This window comes from Cynocephalus volans, chromosome 16 (assembly GCF_027409185.1).
Source record: "Cynocephalus volans isolate mCynVol1 chromosome 16, mCynVol1.pri, whole genome shotgun sequence".
Taxonomy (NCBI): Eukaryota; Metazoa; Chordata; class Mammalia; order Dermoptera; family Cynocephalidae; genus Cynocephalus; species Cynocephalus volans.
Window position 1 is genome coordinate 9,920,106 of NC_084475.1, and position 12,991 is coordinate 9,933,096.

The 12,991-nt window shown below is 43.2% G+C and overlaps 1 protein-coding gene across 1 annotated transcript in view; it reads right to left on the reverse strand.

The window, feature by feature from the left end:
* Positions 1 to 12,991, reverse strand: part of FAM20A (FAM20A golgi associated secretory pathway pseudokinase) — a 49,697-nt gene that overhangs the window by 9,486 nt on the left and 27,220 nt on the right. Inside the window, exons 2-3 of the mRNA XM_063081338.1 lie at positions 2,195 to 2,379; positions 1,434 to 1,484 (exon numbers count right to left, since the gene is read on the reverse strand). Coding sequence (XP_062937408.1) covers positions 1,434 to 1,484; positions 2,195 to 2,379 — 236 coding nt within the window. The remainder of the gene's footprint in view (positions 1 to 1,433; positions 1,485 to 2,194; positions 2,380 to 12,991) is intronic.

Sequence of the window (12,991 nt, forward strand, 5' to 3'; positions counted from 1 at the left end):
GTTCTCTCCTATAACCCAAACCACACAGCTCCCAGCTAACTGCCAGAACACAATGACTCTTGCTCTCACATTGTACACAAATAATGAGAGAAAAATTATTAAGGTAGGTGGTCATTCTTTACTAGCTTACTAACTCTGATCTTATTTGAAACCCATAGAGAAGGAAGTACGATGCTGGTTAGCTCCCACCTGGAAAGTTCCCTGGCAATTATCTGAAACACTCAAGCATGTCTGCATGTCCCTGCTTGGTCAGCATGAATCAGCTTTCCACCACAAACCCCTGTAAAACCCTTTGGCAATCCTGGGAGAGGCAAAGACGGTCTTTGAGACATAAGTCCACCTCCACCATTTTCCCAGACGCCAGCTTCCTGATTAAAGGCTGCCTTTCCTTACACCAACTCTTGTCTCTCGATTATTGGGGTCTCAGTAACAACCATGCCATCTGTTATACTATAATAGATGCGTTTGTTTATCTGTGTCTCTTCCTATTTAAGTCTGCACACCTGGGCTGGGACGTGGGTCTGGAGAATGATTGCGCCTTAGGTGCTTCCCGAAATTTTGCACCTAAGCACCCCATTTGCCTCACCTTGTCCCAACCCTGCTGTAAGCCCTGTGAAGGTGGGGACAATGTCTCACTTATCTTGTGTTCTATAAAAGGGCAAATGGCAGGTGCTTAACAAAAGAAGGGAAGCCAGGAGCCCTGTACACCTTTGTCTTTCAAACCTTTGACACATCACGCCGCAGGTAGAAATTTCTGACATGTGCTCAGCACATTGAGGTAAATGGATGAGACCACTCATGGCCAGCGGTGACTGACCTGGGGGTTTAGGTGTCCAGCCCACCTGTGACCAGCTCAAAACACCCCGGAGGGGAGCTCTCCTACTCTTATGCCTAGCTTTTTGATTCTATTGACTATTTACCCCAGCGGGTCTCAACCTTGGCTGCATTAGAATCACCTGGGCAGTTTTAAAATGCTGCTGCCTGGGCCTCACCCTTTGCCACTGAAACAGAACCTCCAGAGGCAGAGGCTAAGCAACAGCACTTTCTAGAGCTCCCCAGGTAATTGTATTATGTTGCCAGCATCCTGTATAATTGCTTCTTAAATCTGAAAACCTACTCCAGTCATTTGAGGGTTTGGTTAAAATCCAGATTCAAATTCAGAAAATCAGAGTGGACTGGGATTCTGCATTCCTACCAAGCTTCCCAGTGATGCTGACGATGCTGGTTTCCAGACCACATTCTGGCCAGTGGGTCCTATCCTAGCGTTCCTCTTAAATGCCTTTTCTGTGTGTGGGTGGGTGGGGACAAATGTTGAGTACTCAGATTAGGCAGAGAGAGCCACACATCTTCATCTCCCAGGCCGGTCCCCACCGTAGAGGATGCTGGGGTTCATACGTATAGGAGCTGACTGGAGGCAGGACCAGGTCACTTACTCTGGGTGCAGTCACATGCCCCAAGCAAGGCTTTCTCGTCCTGACTGTAATCTGCAAAGGAGTAGAAGGGCAGTGAGAACTTCCAGCCAAGTTCCTGGGAGAGCCAACCACACGGGGCTCTCGACTCTGATTCAGACCAGAAGGTGAAACTGATGCAACCTGGGGCCCTTGACCATTCAGTAGAGGTTCTCCCGGGGCTTCAGTCTTCCACCTTGCTCCATCCCAGGCCTCACACTCTTTAGCTCTTCAGTGCACACTCCAGTCCAGGAGACCAAACCTAATTTTATCTCTGCTAATAATCTGCTATGTTGCTTAGACTGTCATAGTGCTTGAGAGCAGAGGCTTAGTACCAGCAGGCCTGTGTCTGAATCCCAGCTCTGCCCCTGGGTCCTGGGCCAAGTGACTTAACCTCTCTGAGTCTCAGTTTTCCCATCTATAAAATGGTGACAATAATGTCCATGCCCTAAGGTCATTGTATAAGAGAGAATGCATTGCTTGGTTCAAAAGAAGCACTCAATAAATGAAAGTGACTGCCTTTCTTTAGTGTATGGAACACCTCCTTATGCCTCCCTTGTGGGGTCATGATGAGATATGGTTCTAAGATCTCTTTCAAAGGGAAAAAAATCAACATCTATGTTCTTCTGTCTATCAAGTGTCAGTGTCAACACTTTAATGTTCCACCCCAGAGCCTGGCCTGAGATACTTGGCCCAGCCTTTCTGGGAGAGAGTCACTCTGTCCTGCCTGATCCCATGAGCCTCACCAGCACTGATGGTGGGAAAGTGCCTCATGTCGTGGAGGAGTCTGCTGACGAGAGGACTGGACCGGGAGTACAGCCCGTGGCGGTTGATCCCCAGGTGGAACTGGACCCAGCTGGCCTCAAGTCGAAGCTGCAGCGGGGGATCCAGGGAGGTGAGGTTCAGCTGCTCCCGGTACATCTTGTGTCGTCTGAAAAAGCCAGAAAATTTTTTTTAATTGGTAGAACAAGAATGCAAAGACCTTCCAAAAGTACCTTGTCTGGATTCTCTCTTTGTTCTTTCATTCACTCAACATGTGTATTAAGCACCTACTATGGGCCAGGCTTTATGCTGGGCTTAGGATTCCATGGGGAGCAAGAGATTCCTTTGCTCTTGGAGAGCTTGCAATCTAGAGAGCAAAACAGGCAAACTGTAATACTTGTGCAGTACCATAGACGAACACACAAACACTTAATTACAAACCGTGACACACCCTGTGAAGGAAAAGGCAGCACACTAAGAGTAAAATTAGAGGCCTCATATAATCTGAGGTCTCAGGGAGAGACCCTGGGCCTCTTTGTGCACTTTCCCATTAAAAAGCCTATATCTTTTATCTCCTGATATTTTATGTCCGAAGGAGTCAGGAGATAGGTGAGAAGGTAATGGGTAAGAATAAAAAGGATGAAGGGTGAGGATCCTTAAGTAGGGCTGGAAGCTGAGTTAGATTAATCAGTATATTCTAAAGGAAAAGAAGAATTAATTAGCTATTTATTGTTTATGCTGCTTGGCAGCCTTTTCAATGAAAAGAAAAAAGTTGCAAACAATGGCACTGGCATTTACAGGCTTAAGAAACTAGTTTGGGAGACAAGGTGAATGTCTATGAAATAACTAGAGCAATTGTAAACCAACTGCCAGACGTGGTTCAGACTGAAATGCCTCAACACATTGCAGAAGATGATTATGTGATGAAATAGTCAAAGGAGGGCGGACTTAAGCTGGATCCTAAAGAACGGGAAGTGTTTGTACTGAATGGGAGATGCAGAGGATGCTCCTGGATTGGGAATGACATGAGCACTTTGAGAGGTGGGCAGGGGATGGGTCTATCTGGGGATTAGGTAGGAAGACTGCATAGCTGGATGGTTGAATAAAAAGACGGTGGCCTCCTGATTAGAAGGCAAGACAAATTAGTATGATGTCATCCGGCTAGGTGAAGCTGATTGTGAGGGATAGGTGGGTTTATGGGGGCAGGGCTTGGGGTAGGTGGCATTAGGGTGACAGAGGAATGACACCACACCTCTGGGGTCCATGATGGGGTGAACAATCAAACAAACATGAGGCTGATCTTGGAGGGTCAAATTTTTCATTGATATAGAATTTAAAAAATCACTTTATATTAAAATAAATGTGGACACATTATGGGGAAGAAAACAAAATACACACATTTTAAATCCAAAATCCTAGTTTTCAAAGAAAATTTCAGGTAGTCTTCTCACTGTACCTGCAAAAGTCCAGACCCTCAGGGAGTAGATGGTGTTGTTTTCTCTACTGCCCCTAGTGGAAGAATTTGGGAAGTGCTGGATGTCAAATTGGGTCATTAAGTTCTGGCCTAATGGAACTGAGCAGGCGTCTGCTATCCTTCACCTCACCCCGGTGCAGATGAAGTGAAATACATCTGTCCTTCTTTGGGGTTTCCCATCCTGGGTGAAAGTCAGTTGGACTGAGGAAGAGGCTACGTTTCACAAGTTGATGTGAAGGAATGAATGCCTGCGAGATCCTAGCTACTCCAGGGCTCTCGTAACCTGTGGGCGCTCCTACTTTTGGAGACCTTCAGCTCATATCCTATCAAACATATTAAAATTACTGCCCATTAAATGTTTTCTTTTTTGTTTTTGCTATAATTTTTGAAAATTTTCTTTCATCATTTTGAATCCTGTTAAGAATAAAGTATCTAGTGATATAACCATGTGAGTTAACATGGACTCATTGTTTTGCAAACAATCATATATTAACTCATTTTGATTTTGGAGTTTGCTTTTCATTTTTGAGCTAACACATTTTATTTGCTCAGGTGTCAGTGTGTTTCAAAAACTTTTGTAGGTCTTATGCACTGTGTCCAGCGTGCTAATGGGTAAAGGACTCTGACTTGCTGTCTTAGTCAGCTCAGGCTGCCATAAAAAAGCACCCTACATTGGTGGCTTAAACAACAGGAATTTGTTTCTCGTAGTTATAAAAGCCAGAAGTCCATAATCAAGGAATCTGCAGGTTTGGTTTTTCCTGAGGCTTCTTTCCTTGGCTTGCAGGTGGCTCTCTTCTTGCTGTGTCGTCACATGGTCTTTTCTCTGTGTGTGCACATCCCTGCTGTCTCTTCCTCTTCTTATAAGGTCACCAGCCATACTGGATTAAGACCCATGCTTATGACCTCATCTAACCTTAATTACCTCTTTAAAGGCTCTATTTCCAAATACAGTGACATTGGGGGTTAGGGTTTCAACCCGAATTTAGGAGGAGCACGATTTAGTCCATAATACTTCTCACTCACAATCTTTGCTCCTGATCACCAGTAAGGTCCACCCCAGAAGACATTCCTCTAGACAGGCCAGGGAGTTGGGAGAGGGCAGGGGTGAGATCGTAAGGCATAGCAGGAACCTCCTATCCAGGCACATTTCTATCCATCTACAGAATTTGCTTGGACTCCTTTATGATAGGCAGGGTTGCCTATGTTCCTTCTTCCTTTGACCAGCATCTCTGGGGACTAAGTTAAGTGTTTGTCAGCAGTATACATGTATTAGTCAGCTCAGGCTGCTATAGCAAAATACTGTAAACTGGATGGCTTAAGCAACAGACTTTAATTTCTCAGTTCTGGAAGCTGGAAGTCTAAGATCAAGGTGCCAGCAGATTCAGTTCCTGGTGAGGGTTTTACTCCTGGCTTTCAGATGGCCATCTCCTTGCTGAATCCTTACCTGGCAGAGAGAAAGCTCTGGTCTCTCTTCCTTTTCTTAGAAGGACACTAATCTCATCATGGGGACCACACCCTCATGACCTTATCTAAACCTAATTACCTCCCCGAGGTCTCACCTCCAAATACCAATACCTTGGGGGTTAAGGCTTCAACACAAGAATTATGGGGGCACACGAACATTTAGTCCACAACAATACACATTTTATTTTCCCACCCCAGCTCATGTATAGAGAATATTTACTTATTTAACATGCAACGCATGCTATGAACAGTTATTGATTTTTGTTTTTTCAAAAATAGGTGAGTATATTTCTCCCTAAAAAGACAGTTTAGTTTCCAGACAGTGAACGGTTGTTGACCAGGTAAAATTGTTTCTAGCTGTGTTCTTGAACTATGTGTTAGAGCACTTCTTTAACAAAGGAGGGTGAAAACAAAGCACAATGATGTTGGCAAAGAAGCCAAGAGTCGTCTGTGAGATACCCATTCATGCTTTCTCTACCTGCACAAGTAACTCCCAAACTGGAAAGGAAAGTCATAGATGGACTCAAAGGAGTCATAGATGGACTCAAAGGAGTCCATCATTATCTTTTATGTTTATGATGGTAATTTCCCTAATTGTTCAAGAAGCTGAGAAGAGTCAGAGACAAATTCTTGTTCTATCAGGCCTTTGAGCTGTCAGGGACAGTTTCCCCTGGTAGTCTGGGAACCTAGTTACCTGCCACTTCTTGCTCCGACTCTTTGTGGCTGCTGTACCACACACCACTGACTGGATAATCTCCATTCCACATTTTGGATTCAGTCTTCACTCAGGGAAACACTCCACAAAGGGATCTGGTTTCAGTATTTCAGCATCAAACCCGACTTCTCATGGGGCACACTCTGACCCACGGATCAGCCTTTCAGTAGCTGGACATGGGACCTTCAGGAGCCAGTGTTCAGTGGCTGGATTTCCAACTTGTTGATGTCTGATGCAGGCTGCCTGGGCCTTTGCTGATTAGGTTCTTGCACCTGATGCTGATATTGACCCTATGCCCCTTTGGATCTCCACCACCACTTTCTTTCTTGATGTTTGTACTCATTGTTTATTTGATTTTTTGCCAGTTACCTTCCCAACCAGGGCTCTGCCAGGCTACATGCTTGGATAGGTTTAGACACTTGAAGCTTTGCCATGTTATCCAGAACAGGTCCTTAAGTTTCCATGGAATTTTTAGTCATGTGTCTACTTCATTAATCTTGTTCCTGCGTTCTGTTTGCTCTGGCGCTTAAGACCCTGTGCTGTCCTTAGACCTAATTGGTGGCACCTATATCCTGCCTATTCTTTCTCCTTCTATTTATCCTTGGTCTTAGCTCTCCTTTCCAGATTCTTATCCATGTGATCATTTCTAGAGCAAGAGCTCCATTGGCCCTGTACCTGTACATTTGGTTAGTCTAATGAGTCCTCTTGGGACAACTATTTCTTTCTCTCTTCTATCCCCTCACTTCATATTTCATATTTGCTATTACTCAAGCCTTGAGTCTGAATATATCCAACTGGAAAGAAAGGGTTAGTGAAGCACAATTCCAAACTTAGACACTCAATATGATGGTTGACAGCAGGGACAAGCATACCACGTAGAAGAGAAACAAACAGAAGGTTTATACCAAAAAAGCAGTTACATGGAAGCCACGACTGTTGAGCATTGATGTCAGGGTTGGCAGGGACCTAAAAGACTATCTAACCCAACTTCCCTTCCTTTTCATGACATTCCTACCGAAGAGCTGTCTGTTTTATACTTGACCAGTTCCAGTGAAAGAGATGTGTCATATCCAGAATAGCTCCATCAGTCTGTCCAACTCTATTAGAAAGCACTTTCCAATACTGAGCCAAAATTTTTCTGTATCTTTCATCAGTGAGTGTTGATTTTACCCTCTTGAGTTAGGCAGAACAAATTCCTTTCTTTCATTATAGGCTTTTAAATATTTGAAGATGGTCATCATGTGACCTTGCCATCTACCCATCTTCAGGTTTAGTTTCTGCAGCCCCTTCACCACCCTTTATAGGCCAGGGCTTTGAATCAGTTTGTGATCTTAGTTATTGCAATGGACTGAATGTTTGTGTCTCCCCCACCTCCCAATTCATATGCTGAAATCCTAACCCTCAAGTTGATGGTATTAGGAGGTGGGGCCTTTGGGAGGTGATTAGGTCAAGAGGATGGAGACCTCATGAATGGAATCAGTGCCCTTATAAAAGAGACCCCAGAGAGATCCCTGGCCCCTTCTGCCATGTGAAGTTTTAGCACGAAAATAGCCTCTATGAACCAGGAAGAGGGGCCTTGCCAGACACAGAATCTGCCGGTGCCCTGATCTTGGACTTCTCAGCCTCTAGAATGGTGAGAAATAAATTCCTGTTGTTTGTAAGTTTATGGCATTCTGTTGTGGCCTCCAAGATTCCACACTCTCAACCCTGGAACCTGTGAACACGATGAGCTCTCACTCTCTTGGTTATGCAGCTAGGCCTGATCTAACCACATGAGTCCTTAAAAGCTGAGAATTTTCTCTGGCTGGTAGCAGATGGAGAAGTTAGAAAGATCAAAAGCATTAGAAGGATTTGACAGCCATTTTTGGCTTTTTTTTTTTTTTTTTTAAAAGATGACCGGTAAGGGGATCTTAACCCTTGATTTGGTGTTGTCAGCACCACGCTCAGCCAGTGAGCGAACCGGCCATCCGTATATGGGATCCGAACCCGGGGCCTTGGTGTTATCAGCACCACACTCTCCGGAGTGAGCCACGGGCCGGCCCTGTTTTTGGCTTTGAAGATGGAAAGGGCCAAGTGCAAGAACCAAAGAACTGCCACAGGAAGCTGAGAATTCTTCCTGGCTGATAGCAGGGAACTGGGGCCATCAGTCCTACGACTACAAGGAACTGAATTCTGCTAACAACAGGAAAGAGCTTGAAAGAGGATCCCTGAGCTCCAGATGAGAATGCAGTCAATGGACACCTTGGTTTTATTCTTGTGAGACCCTAGCAGAGAATGTTACACCATCCCAGACTTCTGACCTACAGAACAAACTGGGTGTTGCTTTAAGTCTTTATGTTTACTTTTCACTTATTTTTTAATTTTAAAAAAAAATTATTTTTTAATTGAAATGTATTGATTATGCATATTGTGGGTACTGAATATCAGTACCTGTACGCAATGTGTGATGATCAAATCAGGGTAATTAGCATACTCAGCAGTAAAAAAAAAACTAATACATATCCTGTTCACAGAGATGCTGGAAAGCTAAATGCTCTTATTTTAAGCATATGTTTTTATTCATTTAAAAAAAAATACACCCTAAAATTTTTTTTTAATGCAGAAAACAATTCATATAAGACTTGGAGTGTTATTTTGTCATTAAAGTGGTTAACCAGCTTTCAGATGGGACTTATATTTCTGAGTTATCCAGAGTTACTTAACAAAAGAGATATAGGCTGCAGAAGTACCATGGAGAAAGGGTCCATGGATGTAAATACCTAAAGAAACAAGGCAGGCAGGAGGGATGAGTGAAGAATGAAGGCTGGAGGCAATGAGGACGGGTGGAGAGTGTGTCAAACTAGAGAGCACACACACTTCCCATCTAAAGGGGAGCACCTGCTGCTAGGTGTGGGCTGACCTGTCATCATTCATTCATTCATTCATTCATTCATTCATCAAATAGTTGTTGGCTGCTAGACATTGATTTATATTTTGGAGCTGGGGATGGGTACACAACAATATCGCTGTTCTCATGAAACTTAATATTTTCCTGAGAAATCATTTATTTTGAGTTTTCAAAAGAAGCTAAAAATTCAGACTCTGATTAGAACTTGGAATCCCTTTAAAACAAAACAATGGTGATTCAAATTTAAAAATACCCTGTGTGGGCCAGACAATAACAAGAATTTGCAGCCAGTTTGTGTTCTCTTCCTGATGCTGTTAAAGCAAATGCAGATGTGAGCTGTGTCAATGGGAGGTAATCTTAAGACACCCCCCTCCCACACATGCATAACTGGGGGAAGTATATGAACAGGGGAGACAAGGCAAGGCAAAGGAACACTCTATTATTTTGAGACATTGGTCTTTAAGAGCAATCCAAAGATGGTTGAGATTTTGCTCCGAAGACAGCAAGGCTTGGGCCAGCCTCCCAGCTTGGGACTGGCACTTAATCCTTCCCTTGAGGTCAACAGCAGGCCCATGAGTCCAGCTACCCTCCTCCACACCCAGGCAGTACTGATGGTATAATTATTTAAATTGACAAATGTTAAACTGCTTCAGACCTAGAGTTTTACGAAGATCAAGAGAAAGGGCAAATTATTCACCAGGTCTGTAGGTCTCCAGCCAGCATTTATTTTTATTTAAAAAAATAGCCCGGCCAGACTCTAGTTTCCAAGGCTATTCTGAAGCTAAACTCTCTTGGGAGTCTGCTGCAAAGAGCAGAAAGTCTTTAGCTAAGTTAGTCACCCTGAACTAGAGCAGCACAGAATAGAAGTCAGGAGAAAGAACAATTATTCTGGTTGAGCTGGCTGCTGGGAGGGGGGGTGGTGGGAGGAGGTGGAGTTTTCTTAAGTGATGCCGATAACTAATAGATTCCAGCTACAACAACAGTCAGGGATACAGCATCCAGATCAAAAAACAAATTTGGCAAATTGAGTGGAACTTCTGGACTAGGACAAATTGCTCCTTAAAACGTTCACATTTACTGTGAGGTGGGGACACATGCACATGGATCTCCGGTTTGCTATTCGGCCCTTGCCAGAGCTGGGCAACCTTCCTGGGTGGGGGCAAGGAGAGGCAAGAAAGGGTGTTGCTGTACCCTTCCTGCTGTTTTTTTTTTTTTTTTTAAATAGTGAAGGTAGAACTGTCAAGAGTAATTTATTTCTTGCAGAAACTTTGCTTGAGTGCCCAGTGATCCTGGGTGGGCAACCAGCAGGGGCATGCAGGCGCTGGCTTCAACAGGTAGCTTGAGATCAGCAGTGGTGGGAGTATTTGCACCATGATAATTGGTAAATGTTACAAATCAGAGCTTCCCCGCCCCAGGAGAGCTGGTTTCCAGCACACCACTGGCTGGTGCTCTGATTTGGCCATGTGCTTGCAGGTATAAAAATGGTGAACAGAGATTTTACCTGCTTTTCCCTCTTGCTTGTTATGCTTATGAAAAAAAAAGTAGCATTCTAGAACAGCAGGTCAATGTGGCAAGAGCAAATATCACTATATTTTAAATGAATATATAAAAATCCATTTACATAAAACATAATCTATGTAGCCAGGTGCAATAATATCAGCCAAGATAATCTTGGTTTTAAAGCTAGCCTTTAGTTTCATTTACACACACACACACACACACACACACACACACACACACACACACACACACACACACACACACACACACACACACACACACACTGGCAGCTTGTCAGTACAGGGATTGAGCCCGGGTCCTTGGTGTTATCAGCACCACACTCTAACCAGCTGAGCTAACCAGTCAGCCTAGCCTTTACTTTTATGCTTTTTTTTTTTTGGTTTCTTTTTTTGCCTTTGCTTTTAAAAGAAGAGAAAAGTTCACGTCACAAAAATAAAGCACAAAGTATTGATGACTGTGGCTCACATTAATAAAAGTAAAACTTCAGTTACAAATCATATGGCCTTGAGGAGAGGAGTAAAAATCACTGCAACACTAGAGTTTTCCTTGAAAATAATTTCCTAAAAAGAACAACATCTCATTTAGAGGGGGAATAAAAGCATATAAAAATGCTTAACTTTACTTATTTATTTTTGAATAAGAAATACATTTACATGATTCAAAACTCTTTAAAACTGGGAATCTTAAAAAGTTTTAAATAGGCTTATCAAGTAGCATTACTATAACTCTTTCTTGCGTTATTGATGAGAGTGTAATTGGCACATCTTTCTAGAGGGTAGTTTTCTAGTACATTTCAAAACGTGCAATGAGTTTACCCTTTGACTTGGCAGTTTTACTTCTGCAACTTATCCCATAGAATTATTTGCACAGTTGTGCAAGAACATATTTGAAGATGTTCACTAAAGTGTTGTTTATAACAATGGAGAAAATATAAATATCTATAATAGGTATATGTAAGATGAATCTATATGTAGTAACATAGAAGAATGTCTAATTGCAGAACAGTAGGTAGAGTGAGTCTCATTTTTTTGTTGTTAAAAATGTCATGTGCATGTACTTATATAGACACAAAAACACAAACACTTATGTCTGATGTGCATGAAAAGAACACAAACCAAAGTCAGTGGCGGTAGGCCTTGCAGGGGATGATGAGCAGCTTTCGCTGATCACTTTACATATGTCTGTAATTTTTCAACTAAACAGATAACATTAGAAGTTGCTTTTGCATACCTCTTCTTCACTCCTCCGATCATTTCCTCCTCCAGCGTCCTTCCCCATCACTTTATTTCAGCACTGCGTCTTCTTGTTTGAATTGCCCTTCCCTGACCTGGCGAACAAGCTCTCCTTGTACTTGTGTGGTCTGTGACCCACAATTTTGGATCACAGTGCCCATCCCCTTGGTTAATTCAGGCATGTGCAAATGACCCAAGCGGTACCAGCCTGAGGATGCTTAGACTTTCCAGGGGCTACCAGAGAAGGGCTGTTGTCTTTTTCTGGGATTCGCGGCTATAAGGGGACTGTCAATGAGAAGCTGCTGCTGGTGACTGGAAATCCTGCCTGCTATTGCCATCGAGGAACACAGAAGTGGAAGGTGAGCAACAGAGGGTAAGAGGTTGCCTAACAGCATCACCTGAGTACCTGAGTATCTGAGATGCCGCCCTCATGCTGGCACTTCTCAGGTATCTGAATGGCACAAATCCCCTTCCTCTAGCTGGTTATGATTGGGTTTCTGTCACCTGCCCTTTGAAAGACGTGAACCCTGTTCCTGACAGGACACACACCTGCACTGATTTTGGGAGACACTGTCACCTTCCCCTCTACGCAGCCCACACTATGGAGGCACAGAGTCCGGCTGTGTCATCTGTCCCACAGTGTCCAAGCAAGACCCTGAAATCCATTCCCCCTGTCCACAATTATTAGGTTCTTTTTTCTTAAACAATCAAAACCTCTTCCCTAATATCATTTCATGGGGGAATCAACATGATAGGTGCCTTTCTCAATAATCTTCATTATCACTCAGTGCCTAATTAAACCCTTGTTTCATCTATAGACTAAATTAGGGCTATTTTTTCCCCTAAATCACTCTAAATCTTTTTTGAGATGTTTCCAAGACTTAGTTCATGTTGACATTAGTCCTCACCTGCAGAATTCCTTCAAGAGCCACCTCAAATGCTCCGTCTCCAGCATTAATCTTTCTTTGACTCCCCCAAAGAAAGAGTTAACAGCACAGAAGTTAAATGGGAGGCCTGTTTTTGGTGACAGTGATGACAATGACATAGTTTGACTTCTGCTGGAATGAAGTGAGCGTGTCACAGAAGGTACAGTGAGTTAAATAAGAACTAATCAGGAGGGTGATAGTGGAAAAGGACACAGAGTTTGCATCGCAAAGACCTGGCTCTGCCTCTCCTCAGTGGAGCGACTTTGAGGATCAGGCTAGTGCTGTCGCTGCACCTATAATATCGCATGTGATCTTACAACCACCCCAGGGGATACATACCCTTATCCACAATTTGCAAGTGAGAAGACTGAGGAAAAGGTATAGCCTTAAAACATAGTTTAATCCCTCTGAGCCTCAGTTTACCTATTGTGGAAAATTGAAATACCAATGCCTACCTTGCTGTATGACACAAGAATTAAGTACATTAATATCCACCCACAGAGTAGGCATCCAAGAATGGTCATTATTTTTAATGATTATTTTTACCATTTATGAAGACTAG